This window comes from Hemitrygon akajei, chromosome 14 (assembly GCF_048418815.1).
Source record: "Hemitrygon akajei chromosome 14, sHemAka1.3, whole genome shotgun sequence".
Lineage (NCBI taxonomy): Eukaryota > Metazoa > Chordata > Chondrichthyes > Myliobatiformes > Dasyatidae > Hemitrygon > Hemitrygon akajei.
In genome coordinates, this window is record NC_133137.1 from 103,522,531 (window position 1) to 103,548,800 (window position 26,270).

The 26,270-nt window shown below is 40.9% G+C and overlaps 1 protein-coding gene across 9 annotated transcripts in view; it reads right to left on the bottom strand.

Annotated features, from left to right (window-relative positions):
• LOC140738872 (putative adenosylhomocysteinase 3) overlaps positions 1–26,270 on the bottom strand; it is a 100,999-nt gene that overhangs the window by 3,087 nt on the left and 71,642 nt on the right. For all 9 annotated transcript variants that reach the window (XM_073066845.1, XM_073066842.1, XM_073066844.1 and 6 more), the window contains 10 exons: positions 22,529–22,623; positions 17,804–17,910; positions 11,635–11,751; positions 10,327–10,390; positions 6,241–6,329; positions 4,376–4,446; positions 3,854–3,948; positions 3,181–3,279; positions 2,494–2,562; positions 1,125–1,203 (listed from right to left, as the gene is read on the bottom strand). In XM_073066845.1, coding sequence (XP_072922946.1) covers positions 1,125–1,203; positions 2,494–2,562; positions 3,181–3,279; positions 3,854–3,948; positions 4,376–4,446; positions 6,241–6,329; positions 10,327–10,390; positions 11,635–11,751; positions 17,804–17,910; positions 22,529–22,623 — 885 coding nt within the window. The remainder of the gene's footprint in view (positions 1–1,124; positions 1,204–2,493; positions 2,563–3,180; positions 3,280–3,853; positions 3,949–4,375; positions 4,447–6,240; positions 6,330–10,326; positions 10,391–11,634; positions 11,752–17,803; positions 17,911–22,528; positions 22,624–26,270) is intronic.

Consider the following 26,270-nt stretch of genomic DNA (forward strand, 5'->3'; position numbering starts at 1 on the left):
AAATGTTTAAAGTGTTTGGACAGGCTGAGAAAATGATTAAAAACAAATAGGTATCTGGTCTTTAGTAAACACAGGGATAGCAACAGAGTACTGGAGGAAGGAGATTATGATGAACTTCCATAAAATACCAATTTGAGCAGTACTGGGCATTGCACCCAAGGCTTAGGACAGCGAGCAGAGGGAATTTCCCAAAATGATTCCAGAAATGAGTGGCTTTTATTACAGGAATAGACTGGATTTAGATTAGATTTATTTGTCATGGGTAGGAGCCATGTATATTGTCTGTCTGTATCATATTTTGTGGTGCATTTATTATGGTACTCTGTCACCTGCATTGGGGTGTGGTAGAAGCAGATATTACATATTCACACTTTGCTTTTAGTTTAGTATACTGGAGGGAGTGAGCCACAGTGAATAACTTTTTATTGTTGTCCGCTATTCACTTGGACCTTTAAATTTGGTATTTTGCTTAGTTACAGTAATTGAAACGCTTAGTCACACTAATTACGCCATCATACCGCTTAGTATCTCTAATATCACTAATAGACCCCTACAGCACTAATTTACTTTTATACATTTTCCCATCATTACAAGATCACTCATTTTTGATCACTGGTTTTGTTATAAAGGATCCAAAGCACCTCTTTCAATTTGGAAACTCGTTATTTGGAAGTGCATCATACAGCGTTGATAATCTGGCTTAGTTTCTCAGTGGTTCTGGTTTTCAAGTAACTGCTACAACACGTAATATACGGTTTTACGTCAGTGGGGGGCATGCTGCCTTCTTATTACTACCGTTGGGGCAATGTACAGGAACCTGAATACTTGCACTCAGCCTTTTACGAACAGCTTCCTGTAGGAGCACAGGCAGGAGTGGAGGAATGGAATTAGTTGTACTGTTCTGCCGATAAACTGGAACCAGACACTTGGTGCCCCCCTCCCATCCAATTCTCATTCTGCTTCTCTACAACCAATAAGCAAATGCAGTGTAGTAGAACAGATCATTTCCTTGCCCTTTCACAATATATAAAGAACAAAAATAAAATCTTTCTCAAGCTCAGTTTTATTTTGGTTTTATGGACCAGATCACCTTGCAAGCAGAAAATTCTTGCTCTAGGACTTACCCATCTTCTTAGGCAGCAAGTACACATCTTGTTTATATCGTCCCTCTGGGGCATTATACAGTTCTATCATTGCCAGTGCCTAAGGACAAAGAACATATTAATTTCTATATTTAACAGTGCATTTCTATCACAAATGATGAAACTGGTGACTATGCAATAATTACCCACTTTCACAGTATCAGGAGGCATAATGCTCAGCCTCAGCAACACCTTAGCTCAAGGAAAAGAAACAAATTGACCAGTATCCTGACTCCCATTTAAACAAGTGTTTGACATCATTAAGCAAGACTAGAACTGGGTTCAGCTACAATCCCTTCACTTCTTCACACAATGATTTAATTATCATCACTTAATTATCAATTATCATCACAATGATTTAATTATCATCACTTTAACTCTACAGAAGACGAATGGGTGAAGTACCAGAGGACGATCATTCCCTGTGGAACTGTATCTTGTAGTAAGTGTGACCCACATTGAGAAGGCAGAGTTGGGAAAATAAATTTTCTGTCACATTGGCAAGTGAATGCTATTACAATGTTCAAAATTCTGGTAAAGATCCAAAAGCATTTAGCTAAATTAGGGCTGCAATTTTCATTCAACATCTAGCTGACAGCCACAGAAATTAGTTCTGTGGACTCCTGCGACAGTGCTGTGATCAACTACTAGAGAAAAGAGGAAACACCTACTGAGACTTTTCTTCTCCTGGGCCACTAAAATCAATTTGATATGGCTTTTGTAACTTCAGCTGAGGCATAGTTGTACATAGCACAGATCAACAACAGAATACATGGTCTAAATTGCTGATGAACAACTGCACCTACTAACACTCCCAGCAGCACAACTGCTATAAGCTCCACTTTAACATATGGCAATAGCTCCATTCTGCAGGCTTGGTATATAACAAACAATCTTATGATGAACAGCCCTGACAAATCAGATGAAATGTGTTTTACAGCTGTCTCTCTGGTTGACTGGTAGGTCTATCACAACTGTCAGACAACATGTTGACCCATATCTGGGAAAACCCAATGGCCTACAACACTTCAGTTAACGTAGACACATTCAGGTCACTGTACAGCATCATAAACAGACGACTTAGCTGATCTGTTCTGAAGAATAGCACAAGCACAATTTACAAACACATCAATTTCAAATATATAAATTTGTGAATTCAATCCCTTTCAAATATGCAACAAAGTTACAATCTACAGAGATGTGTTTGCTGATAAAATTCAGTGGCTGTGTAAAATCCCCAAAGAAGTACACAGTAAAATACATCTTCCTTTCCTCCTTTATGGATCAGTATAATAACGTAAGTATTATATCAGTATTATAATGTAAGGAGCATTTTCTGCACACCCCTTACCTGTGTGGTAGCAGTGATGGAAAGCACAAAAGTAGGAACCGTGGAACAACTCAGGTTAAGCAGCCGCCCCTGGATAATGTGCAAAGCAGGAATTAAGCTACTCATACTCAAATATTTTACAGAACACATCTTGAGAACCAAGGTTCAACTGTACAGCAAGGTTATAACCAGAAACTTCTTTATTTTCATTACAAGGTCACGAGTCAAGGTAAGTACAGTAGATGATCAAAAGACAGAGAAGCAGAATTAGGCCATTCAGCCCAGTGAGTCTGCTCCACCATTCAATCATGGCTGAATTTCTCCAAACCCATTCTCCTACTTTCTCCCATAACCCTTATTCCCCTTACCAGAGGCTGTGGCCTCTGATCCTAGACTCTCATACAAATGGAAACATCCTTTTCAGTTCCTTTTATTCAACTATTTTATCCAAGCAAAGCCACCTCTCCAGAATGCACCAGTCTCCCTGTGATGAGCTTCCTTTGATGTCTGCAGAGGAATAGTTGACTTTATTCCCCTCATGCAGTAACCTTTACTGAGATAATGGGATATAAAAGAGTTTCACATTCTAAAGATTCAGATTGCAACCTGCAACTAAAGATAATCTCCAAAAAGTTGTGATAACAAATGCATGGAAAAATTCCTTCTGTACATAATAGATAACACGACTTGTGCCTTTTACACAAATACCTCAGCTAGTAAGACAATCCTTTTGCCATCTGGCCAAATGACATGATCTACTTGTGACCTAACACGCTCCCACGTGAGTTCTGGGGTCCGAAGGCTTGCCTGTAAGAGAAGTGGAAACTGGAATTACTGAGCCAAAAGGTAAAAATGTATATCAACTTTTCTTCATGAAAATACGTAGAAATATGTAAATAAGTCTTTTCAGGAGATTATATCTTCAGCAATACGGGACATTTAGTCTAAACAATCACTTGTCGTGTAAGACTGCTGGTAATGCACCAGACAAGGGTGGGGAAAACTGTGCAAAATATGCAAGATATTGGGAAATGTTTTTCAAAATTGCAGGTTTGGAATTATTTTATTAATTGAAATAGTTATTGCATGTTAAGTATACATCACATTTGGTTGAATTTTGGTTAATTACTTTAAATTCAGTTAGTATCCAAGTCAACTCTGTTTAATACAAACACATTCCACATTAATCTCACTAAGGGAAGTATTGCATTATATGGAACTGCTTTGGGACAAGATAAAGTATTTTATAAATGCAAACCTTTATTCCCACCCCCCTCTCCACCTTTCTGCCTATTGATATCCAGTGATTAATTAGTTCCCACCCAGTTACCTGCCACACTGAATACACTAAAGGTGACTTCCTCCACAGTTAATTACATACCACATCTATCTCAGTATTGGAATGTCCCATGTTGCAGACGATACAACCGTTCTTCATGCGATCCAGGTGTTCCCTGGTTACTACATTTTTGTTTCCTAAAGACAAGGCAGATGCCCAGTATTAAAACTCTGGTTTGTTACACCATAAATGTTTAGAATATTGTGATGATTCACAGGGGGACTCAAGGTAATTATGTGTGATACATGGAATTTTCTTGGGCTTCTCCTCATTACTGTAGCAACAGAATGAGGAAAATTACAGAAATCTTTGATAAATATTCATTTCCCAGAGCTATGAAATTCACAACTGAGGCTGTTTTCCTGATATTCCTGTTTTACAAAGTTTTCAACAAATGTATATTTAAAGCTAATTTTTATCCATCTTTATCAACAAATTCTAACCAGGATTAAGTCATTTATATAAAAAAATCAACTCCTCAAAAGGAGATTTTAAAATCAACGAGTATTCAACCATTTGATTAAGTGTACTTAACTTGCGATGTTAGTATGATCGTTGATTTACCTGTGCAAGTAATAACAATGTCCACTTGTCTAATTACTTCATTCAGTTTGACAAGTCTGAATCCATCCATACTGAAAAGAAAAGGTAGAATTGCATCAGTGTGCAGAAACATGTCTGCCTGCTTCGATGACCCTGGCTTGACACATTACCTGACTTTGCTTTAATCAAGACAAAGTGGGACACTATTTTCTGAATAACAAGCTGTGACTAAGAGCTTGTGCATGGTAGGTCAGAGTGATAGACAACAGGAAAGGGAAGTGAGCAGCAAGACAGCCACTTTCCTTTATAGTGGGAGCAGGAGATGCAAGTCTACCACTGTGCACCCTCCATCATTCCCCTCAGTTGGCAGCACAAATCAGGCAAGATATGCTCAACTGGCAAAGTCCTCTCCATGATCGTTCTGATTGCCCAGGTGCACTGTGTGAGACAATGTACTGTATACTGTTTTAGCTGTTGCATGTCAAAATTGAGTTGTATAGAACTTTAAGGTATCACAATACTGAACACCAATATTTTGCCAGCAAATGCCAAGGGTCATCACTACAATCATGATTACTGATACTCCAATGTCTTTTTCCCAAGCGAATGGATTATTGACAGGATATTCAACTTCAAATAGTATTACAGTTCTATGATTTGGTCTTTGCTTAAATAGAAGATTAGTAGCCAGCAACTGGTTTTGCATGCTGCCTGTCAAATTTCTAAAAAAAGATCACAGTTCAGTGGTTCAATGGTTGCATTTAATAGCAGAGAGTGTATACAATATACAATCTGAAATTCTTGCTCTTCAGACATCCACAAAACAGAAGAAAACCCCAAAGTTTGAATGACAGAAAAACATTAGAACCCCAAAGCCCTCAGTACTGTTAGCAGAGTCGCGAGGGTCCACTGTAAACATTTTTATATATTCAGTGCTCCTTGTGCACAAGATACAATTTGAAGGTACTTATAGGTGGAGGAAAATTGAATGAGAATTAGAGGGGAAATAGTTTAGTTGATGAGCTGATGAACATTTTGGGCGTGCATTTAAAGAGGAAGGTGATAAAAGGGAAAGAATAAATTTCAGGAAGACAGAAAGTAACTAAAACGGCAAGAACAAAGAAAATCAGTACTGAAGAAATGAAATTTGTGAGAGAATGGAGGTGCTTGAAACTCTTCCACTGTCTTTAAGAAAAGTGGAGATATGAAGAAATTTAGGAGCAGCATTGTACAAGCCAGATGTGAAGTGGATGAGGATCAAGATTGCAGTGACATCCTAGATAATGTGTTCAGTTTCCATTTCTGCACCTCCAAGATATGGCATCCCTGGAATCTCTTAAATCTATAACAACACACTAAAATTGCAGAGGTATCTATGTTACTTCATAACCTCAAACTAATGAAAGACTGGAATGAAGAAATAGGCAAGTACCCAAATTAAAAATGAAACATACAAATTGTTTAAGCTGAACCCTACAATATTCAAGTACCAAAAATTATTGCACAATCTTGTCCAGGGGCTGTACAGAAAATTCAGTATTTTATAAACAATATTTTTGGACTAATCACAGCTTTGCACTATTTCAACAGATGTAAACTAACAATGGCAGCACACATCAATCTGGCAGCCTTCCCAGTACGAACTAAAGACACCACTAAAATTAATAGCAGTTACTGCAAATGTTAAAGATCTTAGTGGTTAAGCTGTTGTCCACTTTATAGATTGGCAAAGATGTGGACAAAAATGAGATTATCATGTCAGACTAGCATGTGCTGTAGTCAAGATAAGAAAATTATGCTGGATAAGTGTGCACATTTTGTGAATTTTAAATTCCCATTTTTATTACATGCAAATATTACCAGCCATAGTAAATTCTTGTCCTTACCAGGCTTGGAGAGCACAAATTGGATCAATTTCTGTAACGTACACTATGGACCCCATTGCTTTTAAAGCAGCACAACAGCCCTTTCCAACCTGAAAGACAACATAGAACACATCTGTACAGATTATGAAACTTACTCATTACAGTATTCTTTTTCCAAACAAAACTAATATTCCTTCCAACCTTCAGAAGGAAGGAAGGTTCTTACAAAGAAAAAATTAATGCTAAGAAACCATTATTAGCACATTTCTTCACAATTTGTTGACAGCTTCATACAAAATAGTCAATGACCTGCATGACATTTCCGTATATCATTCCTAATTCCATTGATTCCCTTAATATTCAAAAATGCAATATTTGTCTTGAATAAACTGGCATGGAATCCCCAGATTCCAAAGACCACATTATCTTCATGATGAAGAAATACTTCTTATTTCAGTCCTGAAGACTATGCCCTTATTTTGAAATTGCATCCTCAGATCCCAAAATCTCAAGTCAGGAAAAACAACATCCCTTTAATTAACCTATCAAGGTCCCTAGAATATTTTTTGGGGTTATTTGAGGTCACTTCTAATACTTTTAATGGGAGTATCAACTCTGTCCATTTGGTCTTGAACTTATTGTTTCCAGGGACTATGAACCATCTGATCTGGTGAACATCTGCTGCACTCATTCATTGCAGTTGGGTGCTTCGGCACTCTGCAGTGTCTGAGAGGATTCCAGAGACAGAGACAACATGCACGAACTTCATGGCGAGAAGTCTGTGGGATGGGGCGCAAACTGTTGTTCAACTCCATTGTTTGCTGATGAAAGCAACGAGGGAGATTGAAGCATCAAGGCAAATGCACAGCGTGAGCACCGGCTGCCTGTCTTGCTACGGGGAAGGAAAAGTCTGCTGCTGGGCCCAGAGGGTGTTGCCCTGGTTTTCTGTGTTTTGGATGTGGACTTGGACTATAGACTTCTCTTTCTAGTCTTATAGTTTTTTTTTAAATATTCTGTGTTTTTGCCCAAACTGTCTTGTTTTTTTGTGCAGGAGGAGGGATGATTTGGGGGTTGATGTGCCTGTTCTGTTTTATTTGCTTTTTTTGGCCAGGTGGGGGAACTTGTGGGGTGGGGGGTTGATGATCGTGCTTTTTTTTTCCTTTCTTGGTTTCATGGCTACCCAGAGAAGAATTTTAATTTGTATACTTTGATAATAAATGAACCTTTGAATTTTTTGATTATATCTTTCCTTTTGTAGGAAATACTTAGGAACCTGCTGAGAAGCCAAGATCTTGGATTCAAAACTGGCTTGAAGGGGGAATGGTATCTATCACCAGTGGTGCTCCTCAAGGATCAGTAATGGGACTTCTTTAGTTAAATATACAAATGATTTGGATGAAAATGTAGGTGGGAAGATCAGCAAGTTTGCAGGTGATGCAAAAATTGGTAGAAGTGTGGAGATTAAGGTAGGTCGTCAAAGGGTTGAACAGGATATAGATCAGCTGGAAACATGGGCAGAAAAACAGCAGATGGAGTGCAATTTGGTCAAGCGTTGCACTAATGTACAATCAATATAAAAGATCTTGCATTCAAGTTGAATAGAAGAGGAAACTATACAGTAGCTGCAGGACCCACAGGAGCACTGATGTACAAAGGTATCCTGAAGTCAAGTCTGTAGCTCCTTGAAAGAAGCAACACTAGTAGACAGGGAGTAAAGGAGGCTTATGGCATGCTTGTGTTCAGTGGCTAGGGTGCCAACTAGTAGAAAAGTTGGGAAGTCATGTGGCAACTTTGCTTAGGCCACATTTGGAGTATTGTGTGCAGTCTGCTTGCTACATTACAAGAAGGATGTGGAGGCTTTGGAGCAGACACAGAAAAGTTTCACCAGGATGTTGCCTGTATTAGAGAACATGATCTCAAAAGAGTGGATGGCAAAACTCAGAGTGTTTGCGCTGGAAGATTGGAGATCAACATGTAGCCTAACAGAATTAAATAAAATTATGAGAGGCATAGATAGAGTAGTTGTCCAGAGTCTTTCCCAGGGTAGAAATGTCAAATACCAGAAGACATACATTTAATGTGGAAGAGGAAAGCTTAAAGGAGAGTTACCTTGCAAGCTTGAAATGAAAGAGAGAAAAAAATAGGTAGCTTGGGCTATCTGCTTGTTTGTAGGATTGTAAGCTGTGCCTGGAGTTTAGGTTGCAAACGCTTTATCACCAGCTGAGGTGACATCATCAATGCGCAATTTGATATATATGAAACCCCCTGTTCATGTGCTGTCTGTTCAATTTAAGATCTCTTTACGCTTGTACTCAAATCCTTTTGTAGTAAAGCCAACTTGCCCTCTACCTTAGTAACTGCTTACCACAGTTGCATGTTCTTTCAGCAATGTGCAACAAGGACACCCATATCCTGCAGAACACCTCTTTCATTTTAAACAAATGCTCCCTTTTCTACCAAAGTTATATTTCATTAGCCATATCCTAGCCATTAGATTAGCTGATCTATATCACTGTGAAGCCCCTCTGAATCCTCCTCAGAACTGAAAATGACATCCCACATGCATCATCAGGAGTGCAGATGTAGCGTGATGTTACACGTTGATGTAATCCTTTGAAGTAAATTTTTCGTTATTAAATTCATAGTCTCTCCTCACCACTGAGAACCAATTGCATTATATTTTAGATAACTGTTTTATCATAAAATGACCATAACAGTTTCTCCATTCTTTCATTAACTACAATTTAGCATCTCAGATATTGTGGTGATATCCCTGCGGTCATGGTCCAAGCATTCTTCATGAACTGATTATTTCAGTTGCGGGTATAGGTTTAAATGATAGAAGAGCACATGTATTCTGTATTTCTATTTATAAATGTGTCATCACATATTCCATTCCCTACCCTGCCCTGTGATGTAGGCTGCATCTATTCCAGTCTCTGTATTGTCTTATGTTGCAGTCTCCAACGTAACCCTGTTCCCCGCTAAAGCATGCTTCTCTGAATGTACATATGAAGCATCAACTCTCCTCGACTGTGACTGCTACTCGGCCTCTGCAATACTTCAGCACCTACAGTATTTTTCAGTATCACTGTATTTCTTTGATGAGTGTCTATTAGTTCTCCTTCAGAAAATGTATCACCTCATAATTTCACCTTGCACCTGTTAAAATCTACTAACGTCATTTATATTTATCCTTGCAGTTAACTGCTCTCCCCACTTTTGTACGGTGTATTTTTATATTGTATTCAAATAGAGATTACACAAACACTGGCTGTCTGCAAATTAAAAACTGGTACACGCACCATGACGTTGTCCCAAATATGGTTTCAGATTCAAACAGAAGAAACACTAAGCATACTCGTAGGTTGAATGGATTAGTAAGGATCCAAATTATCAGCTCTGGAAAATACCAGCACGAACCTCCCACCACTTCCTGTTGTAGTGCACGATTATATTTAAAAATACACAATTAGAGATGTCATCACCACTGAGCACAATGCTTCTGATATTGAGAAAACTAAGTTTTTGAATATTTTATTTGTATCAGTCACATTTTCTTAACTTCTAAAGAATCCCAGCAAACAAATCTTTATTTCAACTGCTATAAAAATGATACACAGTGGGCTGCTAGAAACTGAAAGGAAAGCACAACTGATGCCAACAACTCATGTTTTTAAAAGTACAAACTTCAAGAAAGTATCTTTTTAGTGTTTTTTTTTGAATTGGCACATAAAATCTGAAAGGTTGACAATTCTGTCAGAATTATAATCCCCTCTCACATTAAAATATTAGCCAAGTGATTTTCTCAGCTGTCATAAGCTTAGCTATTGTTAAGTGAACAGATTTAGCTAGAGTCTGCAGATGGAAGTCAGTGAACAGATAAACTAAATGAACAGAGATGAAAAAGAGAACTCATCACTGATGTCATTGTCAAAGGTACAGGCTGCTCAGAGATAGAGGACAATGCTAATGCAGACAAATAAACTATGCTTAGAGTCTTACTAAAAGCTTGCAATCTCAAAAGTTTAGCACACCCAGTTGAGAACAAGTTTCAAAAGCCTGTTGTCATCACCCCCTCCAAAAAATTAGAAAGCAAATATTTACCTCCCCATATCCACAGACCACGACCTGTTTGCCTCCAAACATCACATCTGTTGTCCTCTTGAGGCTTTCATTAAAATGTGAAATTTATAGTTAATTTCCAATATAGTTCTACACACTGAAAGAAGTGGCAATGATTTACTACAATAATTATGCAACTTTCTTAAAAACAAATTGATAAAGAAACTTAATCAATGAAGCAAATGGGGACTTGGTATTGAATTTAAAACTTAGGCAAGTTTCCCACCATCTCTCCTCCAAAAGAGATCGTTCTGCTTGAATGGTTTATTTTTCTTGTGTCTTCAAGTAAATATAACCTTGACAACTTTGATCTGCACCCTCTCCCTCTTCTCAACTTAAACATGCTTGTTTTTCAACCTTTCCAGTTCTGAAACGTCAACTATTTTACTCCTTACTGATGCTGACTGTCCTATGGACTGTTTCCATCATATTCTGTTTTTGAACCCAGAAATACATTCTTCCATAAAGATTAAAAATACCACAAGATATCCCAAGTCTCTTCTGTTGTTTTCTATACTGGTCAGCTACATCCGATTTTTTTTCTCTTTGAGCAGAAAGGATTAAGTGCCCAGCTTTGTAGCTCACTGTAACTTGGACGCAGGTAGCAGGGTAGGACTGGATGGGAAAACAAATTAAAAAAAAAAATCATCTCTCATCATTTAGATCCTCCTCCAGAAGTTTTGTTGAATTTGACTGGCAGTCAAAGGTGCAAATTTGTTCGGGAGACATAAAACTGGTCAAGACCAGAGATGGACAGAAAGGCACATCTCTGTACTTGGGAGTAGTGTCATCACTGAATACAAATAAAATACAACAATCATGGTGTTTTCTATACACCACCAACATGGCAAATGAGGTTTGGCTATTATTTCCACAAGCTAACAGTTTAGTTTAAAGAACTTGTGTGCTTATAAACTACATCATTTAGCCTTGATATTTTAAAAAAGGCCATTGAAAAGGCTCCTTTATTTCAGTCATTTATTTACCTGCCCCTGCCCACCCAATAAAATAGATTTTCTCAATAAAGATAAAATGGCATATAGAGTCTAGATCTCTGCCAATCAAGAGATGAAGCCATAGTTTAACTTGGGATCTTGACACACATGAACAATAGAAATCAAAGGTCCTCATTAGTAACCTATAAAACATCAATTTTCAATATCTTTCCTTTTGGTCAAAATATTCTTGAGTAATATCTTTTCTGGATTATTTCACTGACAAATAAATTTTATAAATATCGATTTATTCATAACAACATTGACTTGAGGTGAGCAGGTACTGAATACTTACCCATCCAGTATGGACTCTCTGCAGCAATAGAGATTATCAAACTTCTGCTTGGTTACAGAGTCATTTACATTCATGGCAGGAACACAGAGCTTACCGGCTTTAGACAACTGGTAAAGCCTTAAAAAGGAAGAGAAAAAGCAAACGGATAATTCACATCGCTTTAGAATACATCAGATACACCAGTCAAGCTCAGGTTCATTGGCGATGAAAGAAAATATAGAACTGTTGATGTTTGTGCTTTATTCCAGGTCTGCAGAATTAGGACAGGCAGCTCCATCAGAAATTTCCAGAAGATTGTTTCTCATCTCCACTACTTTCAACCAACATGTTTATGTTAATTCCATGGGAACTAAAGCTTGGTAACAGTTTTTTGAGAAACTTTAAATTTAATGTCAGCATGTATGTAAAAACAAACTGCAATTATAACCAGCTTGCATGGCAGATGAGCAAATGTGGCAGTAAGATGAAGTGCAACGAAAGCCTGAAGACGCAAGGCATGAATGGTGATCTCTGAAGGACCTTCCAAAATAAACTACAGTAAAAGCGCTATTGCCAGAACAAATCCGGTTGAGACCTTTTGTGGATTACATATCTCCAGTTACATGGCAACTCTTCAGAAGTGTCTTAATTTTGAGATAACCAAACAAACATCAGAACTACATTCAAGAATGAATGTTTATGCCTTCTGTGGGAGATTTAAATATGCTTTAAATCATTAGCTTTTATATTATTCCAAAAGCTAGAAAAACGCAGGCATGTGGGAAAACGTAGAAGAATGGTTCAGGATAAGACTTTCTATTCTAAAACGCCTGAGATGTTTCCCTTCCACCACCATCGATGCTGCTTTCACCTGCATGTCCTCCATTTCCCACACATCAGCCCTCCCGCTGTCATCACAAGAATGGGACTCCCATTGTACCACCCCATTGGTCCATGATGTCCAGCATCTCCAACAGGACCCTACAACGAAGCACATCTTTTCCCTCCCCTCTGCCTTGTGTAAGGATCACTCTCTATTTCCACTCGTCCCTCCCCACTGATCTTCCACCTGGCATTTAACCCTGCAAATGTGGCAAATAATATTCCTGCACCTATACCTCTGCTTTCAATTCCATTCAGAGCCTCAAACAGCTCTTTCAGGTAACACAACACTTCACTTGTGGGTCTATGGGGGGGGGGTCGTCTATTGTCCTTGGTGCTCCCTCCTCTTCATTTGTGAGACCCGACGTAGATTGGGAGACTGCTTTGTCGAGCATCTTCGTTTTGTTAACCACAAAGGCACTAGTGGCTTTGTTGTTGTTCAGTCATTAAATTGAGTTCAACTCTTGGACTCCTGCACACCAAGCCTTCTAGTTGGAAACTGCATCTCAAAGATCCCCCAAGATCATACACATTATCTGAGTAATATTATCTATCCATCGTAGCCTCTGGTGTCCTCTCTTTCTTTTACCTAGCATGAGAATCTTCTCCAAAGAATCCTGTCTTCTCATGATGTGGCAAAATATTTGAGCTTTTGTCTCATAATCAAGCCTCCTACTGAGCAGTCTGGCTGTATTCCTTCCAAGTATTGACTTGCTGGATTTTCTTGCTGTCCAATGAACTCTTAACACTTTCCTCCAGCATCCAAGTTCAAAGGCGTCAATTCTTTTGTATTCAGCCTCACTAATAGTCCAGTTCTCAAAGCCATACATCACAACTGGAAATACCATAGACTTGACTATACAGATCTTCATAGACAATGTTATGTGTCCGCTCTTCAGTATTTTATCTAAATTGGCCATTTGTGCTCTCCCCAGAAGTAAGCGCCATTTAATTTCATGGCTGCAGTTACTATCTGTAGAAATCTTTAAACTGAGGAAGACCAAATCCGTCACTGCTTCCACCTCCTTTCCATTAATTACCACAGAGTTAATAGGGCTAGTTGACATAATCTTGGTTTTCTTAATATTGAGCAACAAGCCAGCTTTTGCACTTTCTTCTTTCACTTTGATTAGAAGCTTCCTCAGATCCCCCTCGCTTTCAGCCACTAGAATAGTATCGTCTGCATATCCCGGTGGCTACCCATTTCAACTCAAACCTCCCAATCTCATGCTGCGATGTCTGCTCATATCCTCCTCTACAGTCATGTAGTCAAAATCAGGTTGGAGAGCAACACCTCTTATTCCCCACCTTCAACTTGATGGCATGGACAACAATTTCCCTAATTTCCATTAATTTCATCCTCTCCATTTCTCTATTTTTCCATTCCTTATTGTGGTTACCCTTTCTCTTTTCTTCACCTGCCCGTCGCCTCCCATTTCCCTTTTCCATGGTCCACTGTCCTCTCCTATTAGATTCTTTCTTCAGCCCTTTACCTCTTCCACCTATCCCCTCCCAGCTTCTTACTTCACCTACCCATATACCACCTTCCTCAGCTGGTCTCAGCTATCATCTATCAGCTTGTACCGCCCCCCCCCCCCCTTCTTATCCTGGCTTCTGTCCCCTTCCTTTCCAGTCCTGATGAAAGGTCTCGACTGCTTATTCCCTTCCATTGATGCTGCCTGACTAGCTTGAGTTCCACCAGTATTTTGTGTGCTACATAAGAATTAGAAAATTCGCAGAAGCTCTTGTGCTGAAAAGCATGTTGTTTTTGGCTCCTAGGTTGCTTATATTCACCTTTAAAGTTATTTCCTGAAATGATTCACAGGAGGAGACCCAGTCACAAATCTTTGCAGTGTCACAGAACACTGGCATCTTCTGCTCCAACTCCTAACTTGGCCAGTAAGCACTCATAGAGCATAGCAATAACCAAACAGACTTCAGCTCCAGAGGTGACCAAACAGCAATCAAATAGGAGATGCAAGATAACTCTTCAAAAACTGATAGAACCAGCTCTGCATTGCCCAAATTCAATCAATTTAGCAAGATAATTTGGCACAAACACCATGAACTGAAAGTCCCCGACTGCTTCAGTTAACTGCTCACTGTTTGAGACAACTGGGAAATATTGCCTTACATCTGTATCTACTGAGGACCAGCAAATAATTTATATTAAGGTAATTTGCCTATTCCGCTGCATATTCAAGTACACCGAAAGGAAAATCAAATCAAACCAAACAGTTTATCAACATAGGATAGATTTTTCACCTTCCTCATTGTAACTTTATTGTTGGAATGTACATAGAACAGTACAACACAGGAACAGGACCTTCGGGCCACAATACTGATCCAAACTTGCTAAAGATTAAATCAACCCCCACCCCACCTCGAAACTAATCCCTTCTCTCTACACAGTGAAATTCATGTGCCTACTGAAACATCTCTTGGAAGCCTCTATTCTATTTGTCTCGAACACGGTACCAGGCAGCGCATCCACCACTGAGTAAAAAACTTACCTCTCTCACATTCCCTTTGAACCTCCCTCCACCACCTCACCTTCAATGCATGCTCTCTGATATTAGACATTTCCATCTAGGTAAAAAGATACTCCCTGTCTACTCTTATATATGCCTCTCATAATCTTATAAATTTTCTATTAGATCTCCCCTCAGCCTCTGTTGCTCCAACAAAAACAACCCAAGTTTATCCAGCCTCTCATGACATCACATGCCTCTAAACCAGGTAACATCCTGGTAAACCTCTTCTGCACCCTCTCCGGAACCTCAACATCCTTCATACAGTGGGGTGACCAGAACTGGATGCAATACTTCAGATGTGGCCTAACCAAAAGTTACATAATAACCTCTTGACTTTTTTTTAAAACTTTTTTTTATTGTTTTCAAATAGTTACAGAATAAATGTGTATGAAAAAAAAGTGTTACCCAGCCCCCCTCCCCCCTAACATCCCTATTAAAAAAATAAGAAAGAAAAAAAAGGGAATGCCTGGATGTTGGAAGATCCCCACATGCTCCACGGAGTTCTCATTTTTTTAAATATATGTTAAAATTCTTTTTCTTTTTACTGGCTCATTAAGCCCATTAACATTAAAACTTAAAAAATTTAGTAGATTAGTCATTATTGTTTTTATTATATTACTCCAATCTATAATAATACCTAATCTTTCCACTTTTGTGGTATCCTGGGAAATCTTTATAAAAATCTCCATGTTGCTATGTGTGTCCCCACCAATCATCCAGGCAAAAAGATAGAAAAAAATTAAAATATAAAGAAAAAAAAACAAAATACCCCCCTACTAATGTTGTGGGAAAAAAAACACAACATTACCCCCCTCTGCTGTATGGGTCATGGCAACCGCCATGATTACACACGTGAATCCCGCAGTAACCGATCCACAGCCTCCCAGCCCCCCCGCAACATAAAAAAGTATATGTATAAGAAGAGAAAAAAAAAATACTATTCTCATTTAGTATTTCTAAAATTTTGCTTTTCTCTTCTATAATATCCATAAATGTCCATCACTTCTGTTCCTTGGGTCTATCTTCATCTTTAATCCATTACGTTTGGAAGCCTCTATGTGTAATTAGCGAATAGATGGAAGTTCTTGTACAAACTCCTCCGCTTTTCGATAATCGGAAAAAAAAATTTTCCCTCCTCCAAAAAAATTATCAGTGTTGCTGGATGCCGCATTGTAAATTTATAACCCTTTTCCCATAAGGCTTTTTTCACTGGGTTAAATTCCTTCTTTCTCTTCAACAGGTTGTAACTTATATCCGGATAAAAAAGAACTGGTTTCCCTGCTATCATCAGTGGCCCGTTTCTATTTTTGGCACTTTGGGCAGCGGCCTTCAGGATCTTTTCTTTGTCTTGGTGTCGTAAGCATTTTATCAAAATTGATCGTGGGTTTTGATCAGCTCGAGGTCTTGACCTTAAAGATCTATGCGCCCTTTCAATCTCAATTGGAGTTTCTCTTTCCATTTTCAATTTTTTAGGGATCCATTTTTGAAAAAAATTTATTGGATCTTCTCCTTCTCCTTCTATATCTTCTTTAAGTCCAACAATTTTAATATTATTTCAAGCTTATCAATTTTTTCCATAAATTGTTTTCTTTCTGATGTCCAAGCAGTATTTTCCTTTTCCATTTTGTCCATTCTTTCAACCATGTCTTCCGTTGTAGTTTCCAAGTCCGTAATTCTTTTTTCCATTTTTTCCTGTCTCTTTGTCATTTTATCAAGCATAATCTCCATATTGGTCATTTTTTTATCGAGTATTTTTTGATTATTTTTAATTACTTTTAATGTGTCTAATTTACGCATTATTTGCCTCAAAGTCTTTTCTATATTTCTAGAAGGACTTTTAACTCCTTCTTCATCTGATCCTTCCGAGAGATTTGACTCTCCCTCCGATTCGCTATCACTTTCAGTTGCAGTGGTAGCTGGGCTTTGTAGTTCTTGTTGCTCCCGTTTGCGCATGCTCCATCCTTCGCGTTTGCGCAGTTCATGATGGTCTTTTCCTTTGGAAGTGGCCAATGTTGCCACAGTCTCCTGTTCCGTATCGCCGGTGATATAATGTACCTGAGACCGCGGTTCCTCGGTAGACGTGGGCCTTGTTCTTGTTCCAACTTGCGTAGTCTTCCCGGTATTAGTTTTCTTCATCTTCCTTCCTTGAGGCATAGCTTGACACAGTCCGGAGTCGTTTATAAGTAACTTTTAGAAAGTATTGACTAACTTTTCTTCATTTAAACATTAATTTATTAACTTTTTACGGGAGAGCTGGGTCCCTGCGTCTCAATCCTACGTCATCACGTGATGTCCCCCCAACCTCTTGACTTTTAAACTCAGTGCAACACCTCACATTTATCTGGATTAAACTCCACCTGCCATATCCCTGGTCGTATCTGCAACTGATCTATATTGCGCTGTACTCTTTGTCAGTCTTCTACACTAGCAACAACCCCAATCTTGGTATCATTTGCCAACTTACTAAGCCACCCAACTACATTTTCAGCCAGGTCATTTAGATATACCTATCACAAACAGCAGAGGCCCCAGTGTAGATCCCTGTGGAACACCACTGTTACACACTGGAGGTCTGTATCAAGTCCCTTCAACCATTACCCTGTCTTCTATGCTGGGTAAAAAATGGCAGCCTAGTGTACTAAACCTGAACGGAGAAATTAGAGTCGTAAAACAAAAAGGAAATCTTGTCTTTGTTGTTTGATCCAAGAGAACCTCTGCTGTGTTAACTAAACAAATCCCAAAGAAAGCCAAGATGTTTTCATGTTAACACTCACCTGTGAACACCAGTCACACTTTCTTCCACAATGCCCTTAATTTTCTTGAACATATTAGGATATTTCTTATAAATCCAGTGAGTGAGGTCTCCACCGTCATCCAGGATCTGCACCAAAACACAAATTATTCTGTTTCATATGAAAATCAGCATATTTGTAGCATCACCAAACCCAATCAGTCATACACATAACAAAGGAACATTGCTGCAACTCCACACACAAAATACTGGAGGAACTCAGCAGGCCAGGCAGCATCTATGGAAAAGAGTACAGTCGATGTTTTGGGCAGAAACCCTTTGGCAGGACTCGGACATCCACTGTACTCTTTTCCATAGATGCTGCCTGGTCTGCTGAGTTCCTCCAGTATTTTGTGTGTTGCTTGGATTTCCAGCAACTGCAGATTTTCTCTTGTTTGTTACTGCAACTCCAGATCAGTTCAAAAGTTTTTGAATGAGAAGCCAAATCCTTCTTTCCACAACCTCTGAAACTCATTCTCCTCAGATTTAGAACTAATCAACTGTGACCTCTTATTAACATAGAATAGTACAGCACAGTACAGGCCCTTTGGCCCACAATGTTGTGTTGACCCTTAAACCCTGCCTCCCATATAACCCCTCCACCTTAAATTCCTCCATATACCTGTCTAGTAGTCTCTTAAATTTCAATAGTGTATCTGCCTCCACCACTGACTCAGGCAGTGCATTCCACGCACCAACCACTCTCTGAGTGAAAAACCTTCCTCTAATATCCCCCTGAACTTCCCTCCCCTTACCTTAAAGCCATGTCCTCTTGTACTGAGCAGTGGTGCCCTGGGGAAGAGGCGCTGGCTGTCCACTCTATCTATTCGTCTTAATATCTTGTACACCTCTATCATGTCTCCTCTCATCCTCCTTCTCTCCAAAGAGTAAAGCCCTTGCTCCCTTAATCTCTGATCATAATCCATACTCTCTAAACCAGACAGCATCCTGGTAAATCTCCTCTGTACCCTTTCCAATGCTTCCACATCCTTCCTATAGTGAGGCGACCAGAACTGGACACAGTACTCCAAATGTGGCCTAACCAGAGTTTTATAGAGCTACATTATTACCTCGCGACTCCTAAACTCTATCCCTCGACTTATGAAAGCTAACACCCCATAAGCTTTCTTAACTACCATATCTACCTGTGAGTCAACTTTCAGGGATCTATGGACATATAACCCCAGATCCCTCTGCTCCTCCACACTACCAAGTATCCTGCCATTTACCTTGTACTCTGCCTTGAAGTTTGTCCTTCCAAACTGTATCACCTCACACTTCTCCGGGTTGAACTTCATCTGCCACTTCTCAGCCCACTTCTGCATCCTATCAATGTCTCTCTGCAATCTTTAACAATCCTCTACACTATCCACAATACCACCAACCTTTTTGTCATTTGCAAATTTGCCAACCCACCCTTCTACCCCCACATCCAGTTCGTTAATAAAAATCACAAAAAGTAGAGGTCCCAGAACCTATCCTTGTGGGACACCACTCGTCACGACCCTCCAATCTGAATGTACTCCATCTACCACGACCCTCTGCTTCTGCAGGCAAGCCAATTCTGAATCCACCTGGTCAAACTTCCCTGGATCCCATGCCTTCTGACTTTCTGAATAAGCCTACCATGCGGAACCTTGTCAAACGCCTTACTAAAATCCATGTAGATCACATCCACTGCACTACCCTCATCTATATGGCTAGTCACCCCCTCAAAGAACTCTATCAGGCTTGTTAGACACGATCTGCCCTTCACAAAGCCATGCTGACTGTCCCTGATCAGACCATGATTCTCTAAATGCCCATAGATCCTATCTCTAAGAATCTTTTCCAACAGCTTTCCCACCACAGATGCAAGGCTCACTGGTCTATAATTACCTGGACTATCCCTACTACCTTTTTTGAACAAGGGGACAACATTCGCCTTCCTCCAGTCCTCCGGTACCATTCTCGTGGACAACGAGGACATACAGATCCTAGCCAGAGGCTCAGCAAACTCTTCCCTCGCCTCGTGGAGCAGCCTGGGAAATATTCCATTAGGCCCTGGGGACTTATCCGTCCTAATGTATTTTAACAACTCCAACATCTCCTCTCCCTTAATATCAACATGCTCCAGAACATCAACCTCACTCATATTGTCCTCACTGTCATCAAATTCCCTCTCATTGGTGAATACCGAAGAGAAGTACTCATTGAGGACCTCGCTCACTTCCACAGCCTCCAGGCACATCTTCCCACTTTTATCTCTAATCAGTCCTACCTTCACTCCTGTCATCCTTTTGTTCTTCACATAATTGAAGGAAAATGCCTTGGGGTTTTCCTTTACCCTACTCGCCAAGGCCTTTTCATGCCCCTTTCTTGCTCTTCTCAGCCCCTTCTTAAGCTCCTTTCTTGCTACCCTATATTCCTCAATAGACTCATCTGATCCTTGCTTCCTACACCTCATGTATGTTGCCTTCTTCCACCTGACTAGATTTTCCACCTCACTTGTCACCCATGGTTCCTTCACCCTACCGTTCTTTATCTTCCTCACTCCTGCAAGAGATCGTTAAACATCGACCACATGTCCATAGTACATTTCCTTGCAAAAACATCATCCCAATTCGCACCCGTAAGTTCCAGCCTTATAGCCTCATAATTTGCCCTTCTGCAATGAAAAATTTTCCTGCCCTCTCTGATTCTATCCTTTTCCATGATAATGCTAAAGGCCAGGGAGCGGTGGTCACTGTCTCCCAGATGCTCACCCACTGACAGATCTGTGACCTGACCCGGTTCGTTACCTAATACTAGGTCTAGTATGGCATTCCGCCTCGTCAGCCTGTCAACATACTGTGACAGGAATCCGTCCTGGACACACTTAACAAACTCTGCCCCTTCTAAACCACTGGAACTAATCAGGTGCCAATCAATATTATATTTCAGTAAACCACTCAAGGAAAGTTCTGATCACAAATGAGGAAATCTGCAGATGCTGGAAATCCAAGCAACACACACAAAATGCTGGAGGAACTAGCAGGCCAGGCAGCATCTATGGAGAAGAGTACAGTTGACATTTTGGGCAGAGACCTTTCAGCAAGACTGGAGAAAAGAAAGAGAAGGAGTAGATTTAAAAGGTGGGGGTGGGGGGAGGGTGAAACACAAGGAGATAGGTGAAACTGGGAGGGGGAGGGGTGAAGTGAAGAGCTGGGATGTTGATTGGTGAAAGAGATACAGGGCTGGAGAAGGGGGAATCTAATAGGAGAAGACAGAAGGCCCTGGAAGAAAGAAAAGGTGGGGAGGGTGGGGGGGGGGGGGGGCGGAACACCAGAGATCGTCAGGCAAGGAGATGGGGAAAAGGGGATGGAGAATGGTGACAGAGGTGGTGGAGGGGGTGGCATTACTGGAAGTTCGAGAAATCAATGTTCATGCCATCAGGTTGGAGGCTACCCAGATGGAATATAAGGTGTCATTCCTCCAATCTGAGTGTGGCTTCATCATGACAGTGGAGAGCACCAAGGGCAGACATATCGGACTGGGAGTGGGAAGTGGAATTCAAATGGGTGGTAGTGGGAGATTCTGCTTTTTCTGGCAGACAGAGTGTAGATGCTCAGCGAAGCGGTCTCCCAATCTCCCGTTGGGTCTCACCGATATATGGAGGCCACACCGGGAGCTCTGGACACAGTATATGACCCCAACAGACTCACAGGTGAAGTGCAGTCTCACCTGGAAGGACTGTTCGGGACCCTGAATGATAGTGAGGGAGCTGGTGCAGAGGCAGGTGTAGCACTTGTTCTGCTTGCAAGGGCAAGCGCCAGGAGGGAGGTCAGTGGGGAGGAATGAATGGACAAGGGAGTCGTGTAGAGAGTGATCCCTGGGGAAAACAGAAAGTGAGGTGGGAGGGAGAGAGGTACTTGGTGGTGGGATCCCGTTGCAGATGGCAGAAGTTGCGGAGAATTACGTGCTGGACTCAGAGCTGGTGGGGTGGTAGGTGAGGACGAAAGGAACACTGTCTCTGGTAGGGTGGTGGGAGGATGGGGTGAGAGCAGACGTGTGTGAAACGGAAGAGATGCAGTTGAGGGCAGTGATGATGGTGGAGGAAGGGAAAAAGGGGGACAGCTCCTTAGCTCTAGAATGAAAAACTTTTTCCTGAGAGCAGATGTAGCAGAGACAGAGGAATTGAGAAAAGGGGATGGCGTTTTTACAAGTAGTGGGGGGGGGGGGGGGGGGGTTACGAGGTGTAGTCCAGGTAGCCGTGAGAGTCCTTGGGTTTATCAGCAGATAAGCTGTCTCCAGAGATAGAGGCAAAGAGATTGAGAAAGGGAGGGAGGTGTTGGAAATGGACCAGCCAAAGTTGAGGGCCAGATGGAAGTTGGAGGTAAAGTGGATGAAGTCAAAGACCTCTGCATGGGTGCAGGAAGAAGCACCAATGGGGTCATCAATGTAGCACAGGAAAAGTGGGGGGGCATTCACCAGTGTAGGCTACGTAGGTACGGTTCCACGTAGCTGACAAGAAGGCAGGCATAGCTGGGACCCATGCGAGTGCCATGGCTATACCTTTTGTTTGAAGAAGTGGGAAGAGCCAAAGAAGATATTATTGTGAGGACAAGTTCCGCTACTCGGAGGAGAGTGGTGGTAGGGTCTGGTGTCTTTTATATAATGCAACCTGATCAAACATTGAAATCATTTTATCAGCATTTTAAGCTGTTAAAGAATAACAACCTGTCTTTACCATGTTAGGCTGCCATCCTTCCACATTCACACAGCGATCAATGCACCACCAAAAATCATCTTCTGATTCTCCCTTCCAAGCAAAGACTGGATAACCTGGCACAGAGCAAGAAGAGCAGTTCATCGTTAGTAACAAACATATTTAGGTACCGATGCAATAGAAAACTCAATGTCCCTTCAGCATAAAATTCTTAAATTATTTCAATAGGGGTAGAAGCCACATTATGAAGAAAGTTTGCCAGTAATTTAGCCTTCATAAACAAAATTTTAACATAAGAACAATGGATACTTCGGCAAATTATAGTCTCTACTCAGAATCAAGCCAGAAGCTAAAATTATAATGGAGCAATGCCAAAGAATAGTTACAAGGAATCATCTTAAAGGAATGCAGGTGTCATTAGGAACTTGAATGAATAACAAAACACACAATGAGGTAATGGAGAAGGTGAATGCACTCAGCATTCTTCTAGGTTTTGGGAATTAAGAGCTAGAAGGCAAAGGTTTAAGGTGGGAATGGGAAGATTTAATAGGAACTTGAAGGGTAACTTTTTATTTTACGCAAAGGCTGGTATCACTGTCGAATGGGCTGCCAGAGGAAGCAGTTGAAGCAGGTTAGTAACAACATTTGAACAGATATATGGATTAGAAAGGTGTGCCAAACACTGACAAAAGGAAGGGGATTGGATAGAGCACCATGGCTGGCATGGACCGGTTACCATGCTGTTTAACTCTGTGACTTAACAACAATTGAGACTCTGCAATCTGCCTTCAGCCTGAGGTTTGAAAAGAGCTCTGGTGCTTTCAACACTTTTCAGCAGGCTGCAATCAGCACAAGAGCTTGTTCATTGGTGACACAGAGCAAAGTTTAAAAAGAGCTTCAGTGCTATCTATCAGCTCTTTTTGGTGGGCTACAATCAGAGTAGGGCCAATAAAAAGAAGGAAAGTGCAAGTGGAGCAGCCATTGTTGGTATGGCCCAGTGTTAGAGTAGTCAGGTTTGGGCAAGGGCAGGCAGAGGTTATAAGCAAGTAAGCAAGTTTCTTTTCCTGTTACTACATAGATAGTGTGCTGAGAATGGGTTTGGAGGAAGTGACACATTCTTTGTGTGAGACGTGGGATCTCAGGGAGACCACCAGCATCCCCGATAACTACATCTGCATGAGGTACACCGAGCTTCAGCTCCTTACAGATTGTGTGGAGGAACTGGAGCTGAAGTTGGATGAGCTCTGGCTCACATGGGAAAACGAAGAGGTGACAGATAGGAGCTACAGGGAGGCAGTCACTAAGTGCAGGAGGCAGGTATCTGGGTGACTATCGGGGGGGGGGGGTAGGAACAAGGGAATAGGCAGGCAGAGGCCATACCCCACAATAATAGGTATAAGTGCATTAGATACTGTTGGAGCAGGTTACCAGCCAGGTGCCAGGGTCAGAGATGTCCATGGCATTCTAGGGGGACGGTATGGTACACATTGGTACCAATAGAAACATAGAAAATAGGTGCAGGAGTAGGCCATTCGGCCCTTTGAGCCTGCACCGCCATTCAGTATGATAATGGCTGATCATCCAACTCAGAACCCTGTACCTGCTTTCTCTCCATACCCCCTGATCCCTTTAGCCACAAGGGCCATATCTAACTTTCTCTTAAAAATAGCCAATGAACCGGCCTCAACTGTTTCCTGTGGCAGAGAATTCCACAGATTCACCACTCTCTGTGTGAAGAAGTTTTTCCTCATCTACCTAAAAGGCTTCCCCTTTATCCTTAAACTGTGACCCCTCGTTCTGGACTTCCCCAACATCGGAAACAATCTTCCTGCATCTAGCCTGTCCAATCCCTTTAGAATTTTATACATTTCAATAAGATCCCCCCTCAATCTTCTAAATTCCAGTGAGTATAAGCCTAGTCGATCCAGTCTTTCTTCATATGAAAGTCCTGCCATCCCAGGAATCAATCTGGTGAACCTTCTCTGTACTCCCTCTATGGCAAGAATGTCTTTCCTCAGATTAGGGGACCAAAACTGCACACAATATTCTAGGTGCGGTCTCACCAAGGCCTTGTACAACTGCAGTAGAACCTCCCTGCTCCTGTACTCAAATCTTTTTGCTATGAATGCCAACATACCATTTGCCTTTTTCACCGCCTGCTGTACCTGAATGCCCACCTTCAATGACTGGTGTACAATGACACCCAGGTCTCATTGCACCTCCCCTTTTCCTAATCGGCCATCCTTCAGATAATAATCTGTTTTCCTGTTCTTGCAATCAAAGTGGATAACCTCACATTTATCCACATTAAATGGCATCTGCCATGAATTTGCCCACTCACCTAACCTATCCAAGTCACCCTGCATCCTCTTAGCATCCTCCTCACAGCTAACACCGCCGCTCAGCTTCGTGTCATCCGCAAACTTGGAGATGCTGCATTTAATTCCCTCGTCTAAATCATTAATATATATTGTAAACAACTGGGGTCCCAACACTGAGTCTTGCGGTACCCCACTAGTCACTGCCTGCCATTCTGAAAAGGTCCCGTTTACTCCCACTCTTTGCTTCCTGTCTGCCAACCTATTCTCTATCCACATCAATACCATACCCCCAATACTGTGTGCTTTAAGTTTGAACACTAATCTCCTGCGTGGGACCTTGTCAAAAGCCTTTTGAAAATCTAAATATACCACATCCACTGGCTCTCCCCTATCCACTCTACTAGTTATATCTTCAAAAAATTCTATAAGATTCGTCAGACGTGATTTTCCTTTCACAAATCCATGCTGACTTTGTCCAATGATTTCACCTCTTTCCAAATGTGCTGTTATCACATCTTTGATAACTGACTCTAGCATTTTCCCCACCACCGATGTCAGACTAACCGGTCTATAATTCCCCGGTTTCTCCCTCCCTCCTTTTTTAAAAAGTGGGGTTACATTAGCCACCCTCCAATCCTTAGGAAATAATCCAGAATCTAAGGAGTTTTGAAAAATTATCACTAATGCATCCACTATTTCTTGGGCTACTTTCTTAAGCACTCTGGGATGCAGACCATCTGGCCCTGGGGATTTATCTGCCTTTAATCCCTTCAATTTACCTAACACCACTTCCCTACTAACATGTATTTCCCTCAGTTCCTCCATCTCACTAGACCCTCGGTCCCTTACTATTTCCAGAAGATTATTTATGTCCTCCTTAGTGAAGACAGAACCAAAGTAGTTATTCAATTGGTCTGCCACGTCTTTGTTCCCTATGATCAATTCACCTGTTTCTGACTGTAAAGGACCTACATTTGTCTTGACCAATCTTTTTCTTTTCACGTAACTATAAAAGCTTTTACAGTTAGTTTTTATGTTCCCTGCCAGCTTTCTCTCATAATCTTTTTTCCCTTTCCTAATTAAGCCCTTTGTCCTCCTCTGCTGGTCTCTGAATTTCTCCCAGTCCTCAGGCGTGCTGCTTTTTTTTTTGCTAATTTATATTTTTCTTCTTTGGACTTGATACTATCCCTAATTTCCCTTGTCAGCCACGGGTGCACTACCTTCCTTGGTTTATTCTTTTGCCAAACTGGGATGAACAATTGTTGTAGTTCATCCATGCGATCTTTAAATGCTTGCCATTGCATATCCACCGTCAACCCTTTAAGTATCATTTGCCAGTCTATCTTAGCTAATTCACATCTCATACCTTCAAAGTTACCCTTCTTTAAGTTCAGAACTTTTGTTTCTGAATTAACTATGTCACTCTCCATCTTAATGAAAAA